General features: G+C 53.2%; 1 protein-coding gene and 1 long non-coding RNA gene across 3 annotated transcripts; one reads left to right on the plus strand and one right to left on the minus strand.

Moving 5' to 3' along the window:
* Window positions 1-499: 499 nt before the first annotated feature.
* On the minus strand, window positions 500-18,644 carry Col9a2 (collagen type IX alpha 2 chain). The gene is made up of 32 exons (XM_052717617.1): window positions 17,601-18,644; window positions 16,312-16,386; window positions 14,997-15,032; window positions 14,846-14,908; window positions 13,268-13,321; window positions 13,110-13,145; window positions 12,990-13,013; window positions 12,658-12,711; window positions 12,203-12,256; window positions 12,053-12,100; window positions 11,867-11,923; window positions 11,731-11,784; window positions 11,206-11,259; window positions 10,783-10,836; window positions 10,636-10,689; window positions 10,473-10,526; window positions 6,219-6,272; window positions 5,777-5,830; window positions 5,502-5,555; window positions 4,701-4,745; window positions 4,292-4,345; window positions 3,957-4,010; window positions 3,693-3,746; window positions 3,533-3,604; window positions 3,343-3,378; window positions 3,166-3,210; window positions 3,052-3,084; window positions 2,805-2,951; window positions 2,501-2,555; window positions 2,024-2,212; window positions 1,491-1,568; window positions 500-1,248 (listed from the first exon to the last, which is right to left on the minus strand). Exons 1-32 carry the CDS (start codon window positions 17,670-17,672, stop codon window positions 1,049-1,051), a joined length of 2,067 nt encoding a protein of 688 aa, XP_052573577.1. The 5' UTR covers window positions 17,673-18,644; the 3' UTR covers window positions 500-1,048.
* Window positions 16,305-17,383, plus strand: LOC128097245 (uncharacterized). 2 transcript variants are annotated; one of them, XR_008213818.1, is made up of 4 exons: window positions 16,305-16,420; window positions 16,592-16,656; window positions 16,844-17,011; window positions 17,164-17,383. It is a non-coding gene; the product is annotated as an uncharacterized LOC128097245 (long non-coding RNA). The 2 variants fall into 2 exon arrangements; XR_008213817.1 differs by having other exon boundaries at window positions 16,844-17,383.
* Window positions 18,645-19,118: the final 474 nt, after the last annotated feature.

Below are 19,118 nucleotides of genomic sequence, written 5' to 3' on the forward strand. Positions count from 1 at the left end.
CAGTGTGTGTGACCAGGAGATGTAGCTCAGCGGGCAGAGTGCTTGCCTAATAGGCAATGCATGAAGCGCTGGGTTTGATCCCCAGTGCCACAAAAATGGTGTGGTGGTGCACACCTGTAATCCCAGCAGAAAGTCGTCTTCAGCTATATAGCAAGTTCAAGGCCAGCCTGAATACATGAGACCTGGTTGAAATGAAGGGAAAGGATAAGGGGGGGAGGGGGAGGGGAGAAGGAGAGGGAGGGAGAGAGCCCTGGCAAGCCAGTATACAAACACCACTACACAAAGAGACTTAAAGAGGTTTGCCCAAAGTTACTGGGTGGATCAACACCCCGCCCTTGACCCTCTGGTTCTCACCACAGAAGTTTCTCAAATAAGCCTGCCTACCCAGTGCCCACAACTTAAGATGTGCCCAGACTTCCCCTCCCATTTGTGAGCCCTTAGCCACTTGGCCCAAGCAGTGGAGACCCAGCAACAGCTTCCCATCCTCATCCACAAGAAGTCAGTTTGTAACCAAGTTGGGAACTTTTATTTACACAAAGGCCAGAGTGGGTGTGGGCGAAGGGACTGGAGAGCAGTGATGTCAGAAACAAAGGAGATGGGTGTTTAAATACTCAGACGGGAGGCGGGAAGGAAATAATGGGGCTGGCCTAAGGATTGCCAACTCAGGGTCCTCACCCTCAGCAGACACCCAATGGAAATAAGTCCAGACAGTAAGAAGGGGAGGAAGGTCATCAGAGGCCTCAGTCTTCCTGCCCCGAGGGTGGGAAGGCCAGTGCAGAATGGCAAGGATGAGGGATAGTTGGTACTCTGGGAGGAAAGGCCACCCTGTTCCCTCGGGAGTGGTGGCTCTCCAGTACTTGCTCCTGTTGGCCTCACCTTTACTCCAGTGCTCTCCCTCACCGACCCCTCCCCTCACTGAACTTGTCTTCAGGACCTCTGGGTTCCAAAAAAGGTCCTGAGATAAATCTAGCCTCCTGGGCTGGAGCTGGGGTGCATATTCACCCAGAGGGGACCCAAGATGCTAATAGGCTCTGTCCTGGCTGGTTGCTCATGGCCCCTTGATGGACCCAGGCTCTGTGAGGCGAGCAGAGGCATAGGCTGAAGCCCCCAGGCAGGCAGCAGGCTCACAGAACCCGGGCAGCCCCACTGGGCCTGGCAAGCCAGGTCGGCCAGCCACCCCTGGAGCCCCTGGGGATCCTCGGTCTCCGTCCTTGCCATTGATTGCCTGACCAGGCCGGCCGGGAAGACCTGTGAGGAGAAGCAAGACTCTGGGACATTGTTCAGGCAGGGAAAATTAGGCCACAAATATCAATCCCTGAGGGAAGACACAGACACTGCCCAACAGTCCCAGCTGCCAGCTCCCGGCCAGAACCCCAAGACTCCCAGGTGCTCCGACTTGGCTGAGTGCCAGGCTTCTATGCGGAAAACCCAGGATCATTACTCCCCAAGCTCAGAGACGCAAGGATGGCTGCACAGGACCGAGGTGTTACCTGGGATCCCTGGGGGTCCGGGCATCCCGGGGTGCCCACGTCCCATTTCTCCTTGGTCACCTTTCTCTCCACGCTTTCCTGGAGACAAAAAGGAGTGTCTTTTCCCAAACTGAGAAACATCTCTCCCACTACTTAATTTGTTTCGTACACATCCATTGCGCCAGTATGCTATTGGAGAAAGTTAGAAATGACCACAGAGGATTGCTTAGATAAAGGGAGATCCAGATAAAATGTGGGAGATTACATATCAGATAAGGTGTATTCTGGAAAGTATCCAAGACATTTCGGGCTGGAGAGATGGCTCAGTGGTTAAGAGCACTGACTGCTATTCCAGAGGTCCTGAGTTCAATTCCCAGCAACCACATGGCGGCTCACAACCATCTGTAATGAGATCTGGCATGCAGGCAGAACACTGTATACATAATAAATAAATAAATCTTTAAAAAAAAAAAAAAAAGAACTGACATTTCCTGTTCCAAGCCGCCTTTGACCCAGTCCCCCTTGCCCAGCTCCAGCCCCAGAGCAGCGCTTACCCTTGGGTCCAGTGTTGCCAATCTGACCCACTGCTCCCACGATGCCAGGAATGCCTCGGGGGCCAGGATGCCCATGGGGTCCCTGTTTGCCTGGATATCCAGGGGGCCCAGGAGGTCCTGGGGGACCCACCATTCCGGTTGCCCCTAGGGCTTCCCGCTTGGCACTCACAGCTACCTCTGCCAGTTGCTCTGAAGGGAAGAGGAGGAAGAAGGGTCTGAGATGAGCCTGGAGAAGACAGGGCATCCTGATGGCCCCTGGCCCCTGAGCTTGCAGACAGACAAGCCCCACTTGGAGCTTTCCCCTTCCCTAGGCCCTGTTTTATGGGTCTATCCAAAGGTCCCCCGTTTCCGGCAGGCAGAGCTGGAATGCACACCAGGGACTCCAGACCCTCGAGCAAAGACACATAGAGAGAGGCTGGTGAAGGGTGACCAGGTACTGAAATGGACTGAGGGGAGGGGCTGCAGCTCTGCCCTCACCTTGAATCATCTTCAGCACCACGTCCACGATGTGCTGCTCACTGGCTGCTCGGCCCTAAGAGCACAGGATAAATTCATGAAGCAAGCCCTGGTTGCCAGAACCAACCCACTCCAGCAACCTGCCTCCGCACCCCGCCCCTATCTATCCAAACATTTTTGGGCACGTGTCACACCCATTCTCTTGATCTGGGGCCAGTCTTGGAGCAGCCAGAGGCCCTCTGGGAACTCCCAGCTTTGGGCAATTTGCTGCACCCCCAAGAAGATGTCCTTCCTAGAGAATCCCCTAGCCCTGCGGTCCACTCACCACTACACCTTGTCTCCCAGGTTGTCCTGGCACACCTCGATCTCCCATCAGTCCTCGGGGTCCAGGAAGCCCGGGGTAGCCCTGCACTCCTGGAGCGCCCGCATCCCCACTGGGGCCAGGGTATCCTGGCTCTCCACGGATTCCTTGCTGCCATGGAATCGCAGAGTAAGACGCCATCCAGAGGGAGGGGAGAGTGGGGAGAAAGGAGAGGGCGGGGCCAGAGGGAGAATAGAGGGGAGGGGCTCACCTGTCCCTTGGGCCCCGGCTCTCCAGGCTGGCCCTGCAGAAGGAGCACGGTCAAGAAGTGGACGGGACCCCAGACCAGCCCCCGACTTCCCGTCCCACTCCCGTGCCCGCTCACCTTCTCCCCTTTCTCACCCGGGAGACCGGCCACCCCTGGGTCACCCTGCAGAAAGAGAACCTGGTGTCAAGCGCCGTGGGGGCGAAGACAAGGGGCGCAGGGTCTGCAGGTGTGTGTACAGACCCGACGCCCCAGGCATCTGACGCCTGTGAGCTGAACTGGGGCGTTGGAACTCACCACTCCGCCTCGGGGCCCGGTTTTCCCTGGGGAACCCTGGAAAAAGAGATCGGGACATAGTGAAATGTCCTCTCCAGGGAAGGGAGGCCCCGAGCTCCCTGCTCCCCCTGGTCTAAACCCCTCCCCACTCGGCCCGCCGCAGCCCAGACTTGGGTCCCTTTCCCTGGTGTTTTCCAGCCTCCGGTGGTACCTTATCTCCTTTGATGCCTGGCAAGCCTTGGGGTCCTGGAATACCTGGGGGACCCTGCTCTCCCTTGGGGCCCTGAGGTGGTGGAAAAAAACAAAACAATGAAGTAAACTAAAGAACCCAGCTGTGAGCCCACTGCCCCCCTCAGCTGGCCTATGCTCACCGGTCGTCCTTGAGGGCCTGGCTGCCCTACTGGTCCCCTCTCCCCCTGGTCACCCTGAAATGGAAAAAGGAGGTCACACCTGGTCTCTCAGCAGGGCCAGCCTTTTAGGTCAGATCCGGCTCTAGCAAGACAAGTGCCATCCATTCTGGTTGTCACCAGCAGGGGTCCTTCTTATTACTCTTTTTCACAGACACTCATTTGAGGCCTTGTCAGAGAGGACCCAGTGCCAGCCGCTGCAAGGATGGGGGAGGGGGGACCACTTACCTTCTGTCCCATGATGCCCTGGGGACCAATTTCTCCTCGAGGCCCTGGCTCCCCCTGGGAGGAGAAAGGAGAATAATCAGCAGACCTGGTGAGACCCTCCTTCCAGCCCTGGCTCAGCCTCCCCAACCCTTGGAACAGCTAGTTGGCTTCAGTTGAGGAGGCTGACCCAGAAAGCAGAACAGGCTTGCTTGGGTCAGTGGGACAGGACACCAGATTCAAGTCACTCCCCAGGTTTGGGCTCCATCCCGCAGCCTCACTCTGGCCCTACACTGAGGTCAGGACCTTAGACTTGGAAGGACCAAAGCCCTCCAGCGAGAATGGAGAGGGATACTCACTTCTTTCCCCGGAGGACCAGAGATTCCAGGGAAGCCCTGCTGACCTGGTTCGCCCTGCAGGAAAACACAGCTGCCAGTCAGCCCTTAGCCTCAGGTAGGCCCAGGAACCCTGTACAAAGTCTACAACCAAATAAGCAGGGAAGGGTGCAGGGTGTTCTTGATCAGATCCTCTGGGCTCCATTGCTTTTCCTGAGTTTGTTTCTCCTCTGGATTCCAGACCATATCCCTCCCGCTTCTGCTAAGCCAGGATGAGGGAGGGGCAAGGCAGCGGCAGAAGGGAGTGTGGTTTGGGCTGTTCAAGCCTTGGGTGAGAACTGGGCCTCATAATCCTTGAGTCATGCCCCGTTTCTCACTCTCTGGTCCCCTTGTCCAAGTAGAACCAAGTGTCCTGGCTTAGGGGTCTCCTCACCTTGTCTCCGGGGCCTCCTTTTGTCCCAGGCTGACCCGGTACACCCTAAAGAAAAAAGATGGTGTCAGTTTCTGCCCTGGCATGGGGGGATGGGTACTTGCCACGTTTCCTCCATGTCCAATCCAGACTTTTCTCCTCCTTGTGAGAGCTAAACAATCAAAGATCCAGCCGCGGTATCGTGAGCTTAGCTGGCTTTTCACTCTTGCTGTGAGTCCCAGTGGCAGAGGAGTGAGCTTTGAACAATGGCCTGTCTATCAGCGTCCATGTCCAGGGGACACTAGTCTACACATGCACAGAGAAGCAGGCTTTGGCAGTCTGCGCCCTCAGGAGGGAAGAGGGTGAGCATCACAGGCTGAACGAAAAGGTGAATCAAGAAGACCAGAGACCAGCAAAGGCCTAATAATATGGAAATAGAAAAGCTACTGTGGCCAGGCGGTGGTGGCGCACGCCTTTCATCCCAGCACTCGGGAGGTAGAGGCAGGCGGATCTCTGTGAGTTCAAGGCCAGCCTGGTCTACAGAGTGAGTTCTAGGACAGCCAGGGCTACACAGAGAAACCGTGTCTTGAAAATCAAAACAAAACAAAAATTATCCAAGTGATGAGGCCATCTACACCAGGTCAGGAGCCACATAGACGGTAATGAGGAGACGGGGGTGACGGGGTCAGAGCTCAGGTGCAGATTTTGACCTCCTCAGTCTCTCGTGCTCTCACACAGAGGCAGGAAATCGAGTGACCAGCCCTCTGAGGCCCAAGAGGATCAACTTGCCTGTGGGTAGCCCTGGTAGCCTCAGTTGATACTCACCGCTAGGCCCTGGTGGCCTGGGCTTCCTGGCCGCCCCACCTGTCCTGCACTGCCCTGTGGGGACAAACAACCAGAAAGACAAATTAGAGCCCCAACCTGAGGGGGCTCATGGCTCCCACCTATGTGCAGGCAGGGAATCAGACCCAGAAGCAAGGAGGGCTGCCTGGAATACACTGAGAGCGGCTGGTTCTGAAGCCTCTAGGATTGGTGTGACAGGGCTCACCGGAGGAACAGGCCTGACCCTGGCCAGCTCCACCAATGCTCCTGACTCTTACCTTCATGCCAGGTATGCCCGGGGTCCCATCCTTGCCATCAATGCCTGGAGGACCCTGTTCAGGAAGGAAATTCAAGGGAGACTCGTAATGGGAAGACCCATGGGTTCAAGCCACCCACCCTGTGACATGAGCTTCTGTGACAGCTGCAGTGTGCAAGCAGAGAGGCTCTGGTCACTTCAGGAAACCCCAGACCTAGGGAAGGGGTTAAGAAGGACAGGCCACACCCTTCCTTTGTGTGGGTGACTGCTCAGGTGCCAAGCTTCCCACTGTTCTGCCCTGATTCCCCACTACTTGCAGGTAAAGGGGCTAAACTAAAAGAAAGCTTATTTGCAGGTTACAGAGCCAGCAGCCTGCCAGAGTTCAGTCCAGACCCCCAGCTTCCTCTCCATCCAGGGATGCAGACAAACTGACTAGGGCCAGGGCCTGGACTCTGGTCCCTTACCGTGGTTCCCTTTGGGCCTGTTATCCCCTGGGGTCCTCGGACACCTTGGCTGCCCTGCAAAGTAGATAGAGATCCGTCACCTTTAGAGTGCTGAGCCTAACTGGCCATGGAGAGAGAACAGCACAGTCGAGACAATGGCTTCCGGGTCCCAGAGTCCTTGTGGCCTGGGCCAGACTGCAGAGGTTGAACGGAGACACTCACAAGTCTGCTTCTGCCCTGACACTAAGGGAAGGCTGTCCAGATCGGCACAAGCACCTGGACCAGGGAGGGCACTGCAGGGGTTCCTGGAAGCCCTGCACTCTTAGACAGCAATCACTGAGGTAAACAGTCACCAAGAGAGATGGGTGGGCTTCATAGTGGGGGAGGCGTCTTGATTTCAATAAGAGCTATGAATAGTATGGGGAAAATTAGAAAAAGCTAAAGATGGATTAGCTACTTAGTGATGTTAAAGAATAATTGCACCTTTTGTTAATTTTCTTTGTAATTTTTAAATTACATATTTATCTATCTATCTATCTATTTATTTATTTCCATGGGCAGGGTCGGGACGCACGCCACAGCACACATGTGGAGGTCAGAGGACAGTTTTCAGGAGCTGGTCCTCTCCTTCCACAGCATGGATTCTGGGGAAGAACTCAGGTTGTCAGTCCGAGGGGCAAGCATCTTTACCCTCTGAGCCATCTCTCCAGCCCTCTTTCTCCAGCCCTTACAATAATATGATTCTGTGAAGAAACGTCTTTAATTTTTAGACATTCACTCAGAAGTGTGTGGAGGCAAATGAGATGAGCCAAGGATCTCTTGAAAATGTCAGAGCAAAGTATCAACCAGTATGGACAGTGGGGGCAGGGAAGGAGGTAGGGGGACAGGGAAGGAAGTGGGGGGACAGGGGAGGAAGTAGGGGGACAGGGGAGGAAGTGGGGGGGACAGGGGAGGAAGTGGGGGGGACAGGGGAGGAAGTGGGGTGGACAGGGAAGAAAGTGGGGGGACAGGGGAGGAAGTAGGGGGGGACAGGGAAGGAAGTGGGGGGACAGGGAAGGAGGTGTGGGTGGGAGGGGAAAGAGGTGTAGAGAAGGCTGTTGTGGCTAAGCTCCCTGTAGTGGCCTCTCTACTTTTCTATGTATTATAAAACTTGCATTAAAAATACAGTTTACGCCGGGCGGTGGTGGCGCACGCCTTTAATCCCAGCACTCGGGAGGCAGAGCCAGGCGGATCTCTGTGAGTTCGAGGCCAGCCTGGGCTACCAAGTGAGTTCCAGGAGAGGCGCAAAGCTACACAGAGAAACCCTGTCTCGAAAAACCAAAAAAAAAAAAAAAAAAAAAAAATACAGTTTAACTGAAATTCTGCTTGTGGTTTATTTTTTTTCCCCAAAAAAATCATCTGTCTTTATTTATTTATGTTTTTCATTCTGTTAATGTAACACAAATTTCCTTTCTACCTTAATCTCACTCCCCCCAGTTAACAATACATCTTAGAAGTTACCCACAACAGTAAAGAGATAATGTTAGGAAATAATACCTTATAACATGTGGTGACTTATGTACTCTGTCACCACTACAAATAGTGACACAAAAATTACCTTTACCAAAACCAAAAAAACACACAGAAAAAAACCCACCCACTCCTTTATATATGTCCTTTTGCCCAGTTTAAGAGCTGGTGAGGTGGCCCCGTGGGTAAAAGTATTTGTCATGAAAGCTTGATGACCTGGGTTTGTTTCCAGAATTCTCAGGTAGAAGGAAAGAACTGATTCCTGTTAAGTTGTCCTTTGACCCCGGTATGCATACTGAGGCACGTCTGTGCACATACATACCACACACACACACACACACACACACACACACACACACACACACACACACACACTCTACTACTACTACTACTAATAATAATAATGATAATAATAGATTTCTAAATTTGATTAAAATATTGGGCCAAGTGTGGTAGCACACACCTTTAATACCAGCACTCAGGAGGCAGAGGTAGGTGACGGTCCATGAGTTTGAGGCCAGCCTGGTTCTACATATCAAGTTCCAGAACAGTCAAGACTATTACATAGAGACCTTGTCTCAAAAAAAATTATTTTTTTAATTTATTTTATTTATGTATTTTTTAAAGGTATGAGTTCTCTGTCTGCATGTATGGCAGTGAGAGCTTCAGATCTCATTACAGATGGTTGTGAGCCACCATGTGGTTGCTGGGAATTGAACTCAGGACCTTTGGAAGAGCAGCCAGTGCTCTTAACCACTGAGCCATCTCTCCAGACCTCAAAAAAAATTATTAAATGTAATAATTTTTGGTTTGTTTGTTCTTTAAGACAGGGTCTCTCTCTACAGCCCTGGCTGTACTGGAACTCACTCTATAAAACAGGTTGGCCTTGAACTCACAGAGATCTGCCTACCTCTGCCTCCCAAGTGCTGGGATTAAAGGCATGTGACACTACTGCCTGGCCTAAACATAATAATTTTTAAAGATAAAATTAAGGGCTGGGCGGTGGTGGTACACACCTTTAATCCCAGCACTCAGGAGGCAGAGGCAGGTAGATCTCTGTGAGTTCGAGGCCAGCCTGTTCTACAGAGCTAGATCTAGGACAGGCACCAAAACTACACAGAGAAACCCTGTTTCGAGAAACCAAAAAAAAAAAAAGTATAATTACTAGGTCAAAGATGCACATTTGAATTCTTATAGATACTTTCAAAGTGTCCTTTAAATGGGGTATACCAATTAACCCTCTGTGGTGACACAGCGAAGTAGATAATGTTCCATTAAACCCACTCTATCCAGGTTTTCCACTCACCAAGTCACTGAAATTACAATTTCCACAAATGACCTTGCTCTTGCTAAATGTAATGGTAACTTTGTACCACATGCATTCAGAATGCCCAAGGTGGCCAGAAGAAGGTGTTGGATCCCCTAGAACTGGAGTTATAAAAGGTTATGAGCAGCCATGTGGGTACTGGGACTTGAACTTGGGTCCTCTGAAGAGCAACAGTTGCTCTTAACTGTTGAACCATCTCTCTGGCCCTCAGCCCCTTTTTAAAAAGACATGGTCTCACTGTGTAGCCGAAAGTGAACTGGAACTCACTATGGAGACCAGGTTGCCTTTGAACTCACAAAGATCCACCCGTCTCTGCCTTCCAAATTCTGGGATTAAAGGTGTGCACCACCATGCCAAGCTCATGTATTTTTAATTTTGAAAAAATGATCTGCCAGTTCTGTACATGTATATAATGTATTTTGGTCATTCATAATTCTATCACCCTCTCTCACCACCTCCCTCCCCTGCTGAACCACCTTCCTCCCCTGCTGAACCCCTTCTTCTTCTCGGTGAGCTCCCCCTTATGCCTTTTGTTTGTTTGGTGGTATTATTATTTGTGTGTGTGTGCGTGTGCGTGTGCGTGTGCGTGTGCGTGTGTGTGTGTGTGTGTGTTAGGGAACACGCACGTCCTATAGTACTTGTGTGAAGATCAGAAGACAACTCTATGCAGCGACTTCTCTCCTTCCTTCCCCCTTTAGGTGGGTTCCAGGATCTGAACTCAGGCCACCGCCATGCCTTTTTTGGTGAGAGCTGCTTTTGTAGGTGCGTAGGTGGGGATTATTTACTAGCATACGGCAACTTACTAGCGGCTGCCGCACTGAAGAAAATCACTCCTCCTCCCCAGGCAGCCATGCAGGCTCCCCAAGCCCCTCACACGCTGCTCAGTTTTCTGTGATTTTACAACTGCTCAGAAAGCCGGGAGTGGCAGCGCACGCCTTTAGTCCTAGCACTAGAGAGGCGGAGACAGAGAGATCTCTGGGAGTTCTAGGACAGCCAGGGCTATGTAGAGAGACCCTGTCTCAAAACAAGCAAGCAAGCAAGCAAACAAACAACCTTGCTCAGAAAAAGGGTCTATGAATCAGAAGGAAAGAAGGAAGTAAGTTTAAGTGACTGTGGTAGAGGCCTTGGGATCCAGACCAAATCCCATTAGTTCTGTGGTTAATTTGCTGGAATTTCATTGTCTGGCCCCAATGTCGGCAACAGGACTGGATTCCAAGGCTTCTAGTGAAGTCCGACCATAGCAAGCTAAATGGGTTCTCAGCACAGGTCATCAGACACTCCCCCGCCACACACACACCCAGAAGTCACCCCCATGCAGACTGCCAGGCACATACATAAATGCCTATGTGTGCACACACAGTAAGTAGCCTTGATGGAGATGATCCCTTCCCAGTACTCTCCTGGGGTTCTCACCAGACGAGGGGTGCCTGAGAACTTACCACATCCCCCTTCTCACCAGCTCGGCCTGGTGGCCCCCTGGGGCCTTCTTCACCCTGGCATGAAGGAGACAAGAGTCCAAGTCACATGACCCCATGAAGACCACCACCCACTTTGAAGCCATAAACCTCCAGAGTACGGGCCTGGGGACCGGAGCAGGCTTACCGGTGGCCCAGCAGCCCCGACGGAGCCCACCATGCCTTTGTATCCACGAGGACCCTGGGGAAAGGAAAAGATTGTGTCGGTCCCGGTTGGACTCGGAAGGCCAGGGTACTGGTCCCAGCAACTCTTGAAGGACACCCATAGACTCACCATCTCTCCCTTAGGTCCTGCCATGCCTGGGAAGCCCCTGGTGCCCTGGGGACCCTGTCAGAAAACAAACAGACAAACAAATGCCCGTGAAGAGAGCTGCCTTTTTGACCTCCATCCCTTTTCACAATGCCCCTTTGAAATGCACAGTGTCTTTATTTCCTGTTGTACAAAGTTGCTCAGATGTAGGGAGGAACCTCCCAGGGGCACTTAAGGAAACAGTGCAAGGCCTGGACCTTAGCCAGGCCTTCAGGTGGGCAGCCTTGGTCCAGTCCACTCTATCCAATCAGCCAGTCTCAGTCTCTCACCCCACCCAGGCACTCCCAGCCAGACACAGATTTCTTTTATAGAGGCCAAAAGCAGGTGAATAGCCCCATTAAAGGGCCCCCAGGATGATAAAGGGCGTAACAGTGAGGTGTTTCTTACCGGTGGTCCGGGAATGCCTTGTTCTCCAGAGACACCCACATCTCCCTTGGGGCCCTAAGAGCAAGGGAGAGCTGTCAGACTGACAGGTAAATACAAGCAAACAGACACCAGCAACCTTTCCCAACACAGCCAGCCAGGCAGAGCAATTAGAAACCACACTGATCCAGATCATGTGAAAAAAGGACTCAACAAGAGACTCATTGGGTCCGGCAGTGGTGGCGCACGCCTTTAATCCCAGCACTCCAGAGGCAGAGGCAGGTGGATCTCTGAGTTCAAGGCCAGCCTGGTCTACAGAGTGAATTCCAGGGCAGCCAGGGCTACACAGAGAAAATGTGTCTTGAAAAACCAAAAAAGGAGCAGGGGGGAACCATTGGTGTGTAACATTGGCCTCCTGCCTCCCAGCTCAAGGATCTGTCCCTTGGGCCCACAGGGACAGGGGAAGGGATGAAGAATGAGGCAGATCTCTGTAGGATTGTCTCCCCATAACCCTCACCCTCACGCCTGGCCCTTAGCCCTCATACTCACCGGCTTCCCCTGGCGACCAGGATCACCCAGAATCCCCCGTTTGCCTGGATGCCCCTGAAGAGAAGGAGGGAACTCAGTCCCAGGTCGCCTCCAAGCACCCCTTCCACCCTCCCAGGACAAGCCTCCTCCTCTTCACCTTCACTCCTTGCAGCCCCTGGGGGCCTTTCATACCAGCTGGACAGTTGGTTGGACACTGGAAAGAAAATTCTATAAGGCCAGAGGTCTCTTGCCTGGCCAGGGCCAGCTGAGCAATGCTTCCCAGAACTCCCTCCCCATCTCCCATTGAAAGCCCTTGTCAGTCTCTCCAGACCCTATCTCTCACCAGGAAATCTGCACTCCCTTCTAGGCCCTGGATGGTTCCTGGTCGGCCCTGAGAGGAGATATATAAGAATGAGACATGACCTGACCCATCCCCACTGCAAGCCATTTCCTCAGGAACACGTGGCCATTCAGGAGGGCTGAGGACACTTACCGGTTTCCCAGGGGGTCCTGGGGGCCCTGATGGTCCCTCTGGTCCTGGGTCCCCCTGGAAACAAGAAGAGCCCAAGTCACAACACCATCCTGCCTGCCCCAGTCTATCCTGCTCTTCCTCCACTTCCTACCACTGTTCCATCCCCGCCGCCCTTTGGGGCATCTCCGGAGAGCTGTCACAGTAAGGCGATCCAGGACATTGGCAGGTGGCACCATCCCTCAGCCTCCTAGGAAGACTTGCTGCAGTCCCGTCCCAGGTTCAGCAGGAAAGGGTTCTGCCCCAGGCCTGGAGGAGCTCTTTGTGAGCCAGAAGCAACCCAGAAACTCCCAGAAAGCCTGCCCCAGACTGTCAGCCTAGGCATGCAGAGCAACCCAGAAACTCCCAGAAAGCCTGCCCCAGACTGTCAGCCTAGGCATGCAGAGCAAGGGAAAGAGTTTGAGGGTCAGTGGGCTCACCTTGGGACCTGGGGTTCCAATCTCACCAGGGAGGCCAACGGGTCCAGGTGGTCCCTGTAGGGCAGAGAGGCAGTTTTCTGGGATGCCTCACCAGGTCAGCCACCTTAGATAGGAAGGTAGGGACAGGCACCAAAAGTGTCTTCTCCACATGACTATTTAAACAATTCCAGAGAGACCGGATTGCGGGGCTAGAAGGACCAAACTATTCCAGACTCAGCAAGCTGCCTATTCACGGCACCAGCACAGCATGCAGGTCATTCCTCAGGATGGGGACTTCCCCTAGAAGCCCTCCTCTTCTTCCCCAGCTCCCTGCCCCAACCCTTAGAACTTACGGGAGGGCCAGCAAAACCGGGGCCCTGCAATAGAAATCAAGGAAATCAGATTCACGGCTCCCCTCCCCAGGTCTTCCCATCCTCAGAGGGTCCCTCCACACCCTTGCAGGTGCTACTCACCGGCAGGCCAGGGGGCCCTGGGAGGCCAGGCTGACCCTGCAGGAGCAATGGGAGAGACTCAGAGGCTGGAGTCTTCTGGGGTCCATACCTCCCTCTACTGTAGTGCCTCCCAACTCCGACCTTAATTTGTTTTCAATGAGCACCCAGCCGCCACTTACCTTGACTCCAGGGGTCCCCATGGGTCCAGGCTCACCCTTGGCCCCCATTAAACCCTGGGGAAGAAAGAGATGGTAGGATTGTTGAGGCGCACCTACCCTTAGCTCACAGAGAAGGACAAGTCTAGGGGACTCATTAGGCTTCCCATACTGGCTGGAGGCCTGGGGACCTTAACTTCCCCCTCTCCCCCTTCCTCTCTTTTTAAAGGAATCCTGGGAGGCAGGCAAAACCATTATTCTCCTTTTAAAATTTATTTATTTATTTATTTATTTATTTATTTATTTATTTATTTATTTATTTATTATGTATGCAGTATTCTGTCTGCATGTGTGCCTGCAGGCCAGAAGAGGGCACCAGATCTCATTACAGACCGTTGTAAGCCACCATGCAGTTGCTGGGAATTGGAGTCAGGATCTCTGGAAGAGCAGCCAGTGCTCTTAACTGCTGAGCCATCTCTCCCGCCCTATTTTGATTATTTTTGAGACAGGGTTTCTCTGTGTAGCCCTGGAACTTGCTCTGTAGACCAGGCTGGCCTGGAACTCAGAGATCCACTTGCCTCTGCCTTCTGAGTGCTGGGGTTAAAGGTATTCCTGACCACGCCTGGCAATTATCCTTTTGTTGTGTTGTTGAGTTGGTAGCTTCCAACTCACTACGTACTCGAGGATGACTTGAACTTCTGACTCTTTCCCCCACCTCCTGAGTGCTGGACTTACAGATGTGTACTACCATGCCCAGATGCTAGCAGTCCACCATTGAACTACACCCTCAACCCAATTACCCTCCTTTAAGAGATTAGAAACTAAGACTCCAAGACCTGTGGGCTCAGCCTCACTCCTCACAGTTCGAGTCTAGGGTACCCCAACCTGGACCTGGACCTGGACTGGTGCTGTGCTCAATGTCTGCTCTTGGCAACTTCTGATAATCTTCATTTTCTCATTTGCAGATGAATTCACACCTTTAGCTCTCTGGGCAGACATAAGCACTGGCTTGCTAGAGTGAGGCAGTGTGTTTTGTAATCTCTGTAGGGTATGGATGAGGAGTTTAAAGAGGCCCTGTTGTCTGCAGCCCTGGCCACACCAGTCAAAGCTCAAAGAGGTTTCTCTTACCCCCCATCTTTCAGAACCTGCCCACGTACTTCCACCAAATAACTGTCTCCACCTCCCTGAGACTGTCAGTCCTCAGGAATTTGTGGCTTTGAGGTCCCTGGGAACTCTGTAATGGTGTTCCTTCCCTGAGCTGTGCAGGAACTGCAGAGGGGGTAAGCAAGGCAATCGGGATGGGGGTGAGGGTGTGGGGAGCGCAGACAGGATACACAAAGACAGTGCAGTCTCTAGAGACATGAGACCGAGTCCTCACAGACAAGTGGGACAGTCCTGCAGCTCACAGAAAGCAAAGCCCCTCTCTGGCTCCCAGTTGCCAGAGATCCAAGAATTCCAGTCAGGGTAGATATGAGATGAGACTGAGGTCACAGCCGTATGAAAAAGAGCCTGAATGGCCATAGAGCTGCCATCTTGCTACCCTTCTAACAAGACATGCACGAAGAAGCCAGAATCAGACTCTCCCCAGCCTCAGGTACTCACATCCACGCCAGGCTTCCCATCTGGCCCATCCGGCCCGGGTTTGCCAGGCTCTCCTTTGGATCCCTTGAAATTAGAAGCAGAGCATATTAGGCAGAGGGCAGCAAGTACTGGGAGAGTCAAAGGTCAAAGAAAAAGAAAAAAAAGCACTCACCGGAGGACCGACTTTTCCTGGAGGCCCCTTGTCACCCTGCAAGATACAAGCTGATGAGACAGCATCCGTGGCTCATGCTTCCCCAAGTGGGTGTAGACAAGTCTGGCTGGCGGTCTCAGAGCCTTCTCCTCCCTTGTGCCGAGATTTGCACCTTTTTCTTTTTAAAAAAAAGCTCCCTTTGCTCAAAACAAACAAAATTCAGCTGAGCACAGGCCTTAGTTCCAGCACCCAGGAAGCAGAGACACGTGTAAGCCTGTAAGTTCAAGGCCAGCCTAGTCTAACAGTGAATTTCAGGACAGCCAGGGCTACATAAAGAGACCTTGTCTAAATTAAATGAAATGAAAACAAAACAAAGTATGTGTGTCAACACTAAGCCAGCTGAGAGGGGCATGTAGTCAAGTAGATTTTAGACATGCTGGTGTTGGTAAGGTACTAGCTTTGAAGTTCCCGGGGTTCAAGTTAGTTGAGAGAACTGATGCGTTAAGCAAGAGAAAAATAATTTTTTAAAAAGGCGTTTAGAGAAATCTGATGGGGAGGGAAATGAGGTGGGTAGCGACTCTCAGTCAGGAAAGCCAGAGACTGCGGCAGAGGCAAGGATCGAGGGGGCCTGCAAGGGGAGAGATTCAAAAATGTTCTCAAGAAAAGGATCTCTTTTCCATGTGACAAAGGACCCTTGGTGGGAGACTGGCATGGCCATGGAGTCAGATTTAGCCCCAGAGAGGCCCCCGAGAATTCCGGAGCCTGCAGCAGCCGGAGCCTGGCTGGGGTCCAGCGCCCTGCGTTTGGGGGTGGGGGCACCAGACTGAATAGAAGTCTGTCCAAACGGTAAACAGTCAGCCGACCTCCTGGGGGAGCCTCCAGAATGAGGTGGTTAACCCTCAGCATGCTAGGAGAGCAGAGGACAAGCCCAGCGGGTTCTAAGCCGGGGAGCTAAAGCAAAAGAGGAGAGATGGGAGCGTGGCCCCAGCAGACGAGCAATCTTCACGAGGCTCCTCCGCTACCTTAAAGAAGTGCTAGTGTGTCAGGAGACAGCCTGAGGGGTTAAGAGGAGGAAGGGAGGAAGGGGGATGAGGACACGCTGTGAGCTGAGGCCGGCACAGAACAGCAGGCCCTTGTTGCAGGGTGGCTAAGACAGACTCTGCGTTTCAGGGTTGGTTTGGGGTTTTCACTAACAAACGGCTCCTTGTGGTCTCTGCAGGCGCCGCCTGCTGGCAACAGGGGGTGCTCAACCTCCAGGCGTCCCCACCCCTGCGCTCACAAAGTTCTCCTCTGTGGACAGCCTTCCTTCCGCTCAAGTCTGAAGTTAGATACTCACGTCGATGCCATCAGAACCAGGCACTCCTGGTGGCCCTGGTGGCCCTGGAGGACCCGGCTCTCCCGGCGGACCTCTCTGAAAACACACACAAGAATGCAGCCCTCAGACAGTGAGCAGAACTGGGTTGGGGGGGGGGGGGTAAAGGGGGGCTGCTGGAAACCCTGAGGGTGACTAGGGCCGCAACTCCCCAAGGAAACGGAACTCCATGGGGAGTTTGTTGTGATGCTACTGTGTACCAGGTACTGTGTGCATCTCACTCATTATCTTATTAACTACTCAGAACTGTCGGGGGTACTATTGGGGTGACAGGCTGAGGATGAAGAAACACACACAGAAAGATTAAAGGTAAGTGGTCACAGAGTGAATGCACCCTAGGTCGGCCGACGTCTTCCCCTGGACCACACTGTTCTTGCACTGTCGTGGTGGGAAATAGATGACGATACCATTCGCTCAAACCACAGATGATGTGAGGTGGTGCCTGGCCCTCGGTCAATGGCACTTGGAACTATTACTGTTTTCCAACCAACAACAGATACAGTGGTGAACGAACACCTCTCCCTCGTCCCCCGGTGGGGGTTAGATGCCCGCAGAGAAGGCAAGTGTGAAGAAGGGAAGCTGGGACTCTTCTCACTTGGTCCTCCCTGAGGTGGTCCTCATAATGGGCCAGCCCAGAGTCAGGAAGATGTCCCACTGGCGCCAGGTACCCTCCCCAGGTCAAGAAGTGCCAGACTGGTTCCCCATAGGCATGCTGCACCCCACAACCAACATCACTTGGCACGGGGGGTGGGGGTTGGGGGACCGCATCAGGCCCAAGGTCCCCGGTAGGTCCCACTCGGAGCATACCTTTCCCAGCCCCCAGCCGTCCCTCTGAAGTGAGACAGGAGCTCACAAGTCGGTCAGAGGAGATGCAGAGGGGCCACAGGGAAGTCTGGCTGGAGTCCGGGCCCCTTAGGAGGCTCCAGAGGCGGAGGCTCCGCTGTCGACTGAATGCCCACCATTGTCTCCACCACCACCTGGGCTCTCCCTGTTGCCAGGACCCTGCGCCAGCTCCTGCCCGACGCTGCCTCTCTCAGGCAAGGCCGAGCATCCCGGGACAGGGTCGCTTTGGCTCCAGGGCTGGTCAATGTCCCCTCACTGCCCGCTGGGTGTCGGGTATGCACCCTCCCAGCGACTCTGTCCTCAGCTGCCCCTCCGGCTAGGGACGCACTGGAGCAGGTCCCAAAACTCCTGGATCCTAAACCCACGTTCCGCACCCAGGACTCCGGTGCCAAAGAGGCGGCAGGACTTACGATCTGAGCCAGGGCGAGCCCCAGCACCTGGAGGAAAATGACCAGGCTGCGAGGCGTGGGAGCGGTGGTCATGGCGAGCAGCGGGTTCGAAGCGAGGAAGCTAGGTCCACGCACGCACAGGCAGCAGGGACTGCTCTCTGAGCCACGGACCTCCTGAATACGCGGCGGGGCGGGGCAGGGACCCACAGGCCTGTCACCTGAGAGCCCTGCGGGAAGGAGGTGTCCAGCTCCGCCCGGCTAGGGGCGGGTCTTCTGCGCCCACCCTAGGACCTCATTCTGAGCTTGACTGGAGGCGCCAGCTAGGAAGTCCCAGAAGCATCCCGGAATGCGGGACCAACAACGATGACCCACTTTCTCTGTGAAAAGACAGAAGGCCATCGAAGTCCCTTTCCACCCTGCCCTCCAGGATCAACACCTTTCTCCTGATCGGCAGCCAGGTCCATTACTCTAGCCTGAGCCAGGCCTGTCTGAGTCCTCTGTCTTCTGGAGCCCAAGTTCACCATTCTGCATACCTGGCCAGGACCCCCACCCTACCGGGTCCTTTCTAACTGGCTTGGTTCTTTCCACAGACAAATGGGTCCCTGCCATATTAAAACACACCAAAATCTTTTCTGAGCCAGCCTCCTCCGGAACTCTCCATCTGCTTCTATTCTAGCCCTCCACTACTAATTCCAGTGGAGTTGTCTATACCTCTTTTCTTCTTGCCTCCCTGCTTCCATCAACCTAGAAGGATGATCTTCCGGAGGCCACCAGTGAGACCCAAGCATCTTCCATCCTTGAGGCAGGAGACTGTTAGCATTTGGACCTGACCTTGACCATGCTGTCCTTCAAGTCTTCCCCTCCCAAACATCCAGAGGCACTCCACTTGACCTTCTACAATTATATCTTTTAAAAATTAATCTTGCCGGGCGGTGGTGGCGCACGCCTTTAATCCCAGCACTCGGGAGGCAGAGCCAGGCGGATCTCTGTGAGTTCGAGGCCAGCCTGGACTACCAAGTGAGTTCCAGGAAAGGCGCAAAGCTACACAGAGAAACCCTGTCTCGAAAAACCAAAAAAAAAAAAAAAAAAAAAAAAAAAAAAATTAATCTTTATTTATGTGTAAAAGTGTTTTGCCTTCGTGTATGACTATGCAGTTCATGCATGCCTGGTGCCCCACAGGGGACCAGACACCCTGGAACTGGAGTTACAGAAGGGCATAAGCTTCCATGTGGGTTCTGGGAACAGAACCTGGGTCCTTGGAAAGAACAGCAAGTGTTCTTATGCACAGAGCCATCTCTCCAGGTTACTACAATTATATCTTAAGGAGGAGTACACACTCTGTGGAGAGTGTCCCTTAGACTATCAAACATCACAAAGTGTAGTCACACAAACTCAACTGCACCAACTATATAATCCTGTGAGACCACCTGCATGTACGAGGTCCATTATCAGACAAGTGTCAAGTGATCCACGACTGGGCTGCCTCTGTCCTCTGCAGCACCTCATACCGTGTCTCCTGTATTAGGACTTGTGCTGATA

Source organism: Peromyscus californicus, unplaced genomic scaffold, assembly GCF_007827085.1.
Source record: "Peromyscus californicus insignis strain IS unplaced genomic scaffold, ASM782708v3 Scaffold_5__1_contigs__length_169319896, whole genome shotgun sequence".
Taxonomy (NCBI): Eukaryota; Metazoa; Chordata; class Mammalia; order Rodentia; family Cricetidae; genus Peromyscus; species Peromyscus californicus.

Bases quoted from the DNA above. Each gene is read 5' to 3' on its own strand.
- Col9a2 (XM_052717617.1), bottom strand. From the start codon at position 17,672: ATGACCACCGCTCCCACGCCTCGCAGCCTGGTCATTTTCCTCCAGGTG. The intron at 15,033-16,311 runs GTGAGTATCTAA...TGTATCTTGCAG, and splicing joins CTGGTTCTGATGGCATCGAC to GGTGACAAGGGGCCTCCAGG. The intron at 11,924-12,052 runs GTGAGAGATAGG...TTTTCTTTCCAG, and splicing joins AAGGGAGTGCAGATTTCCTG to TGTCCAACCAACTGTCCAGC.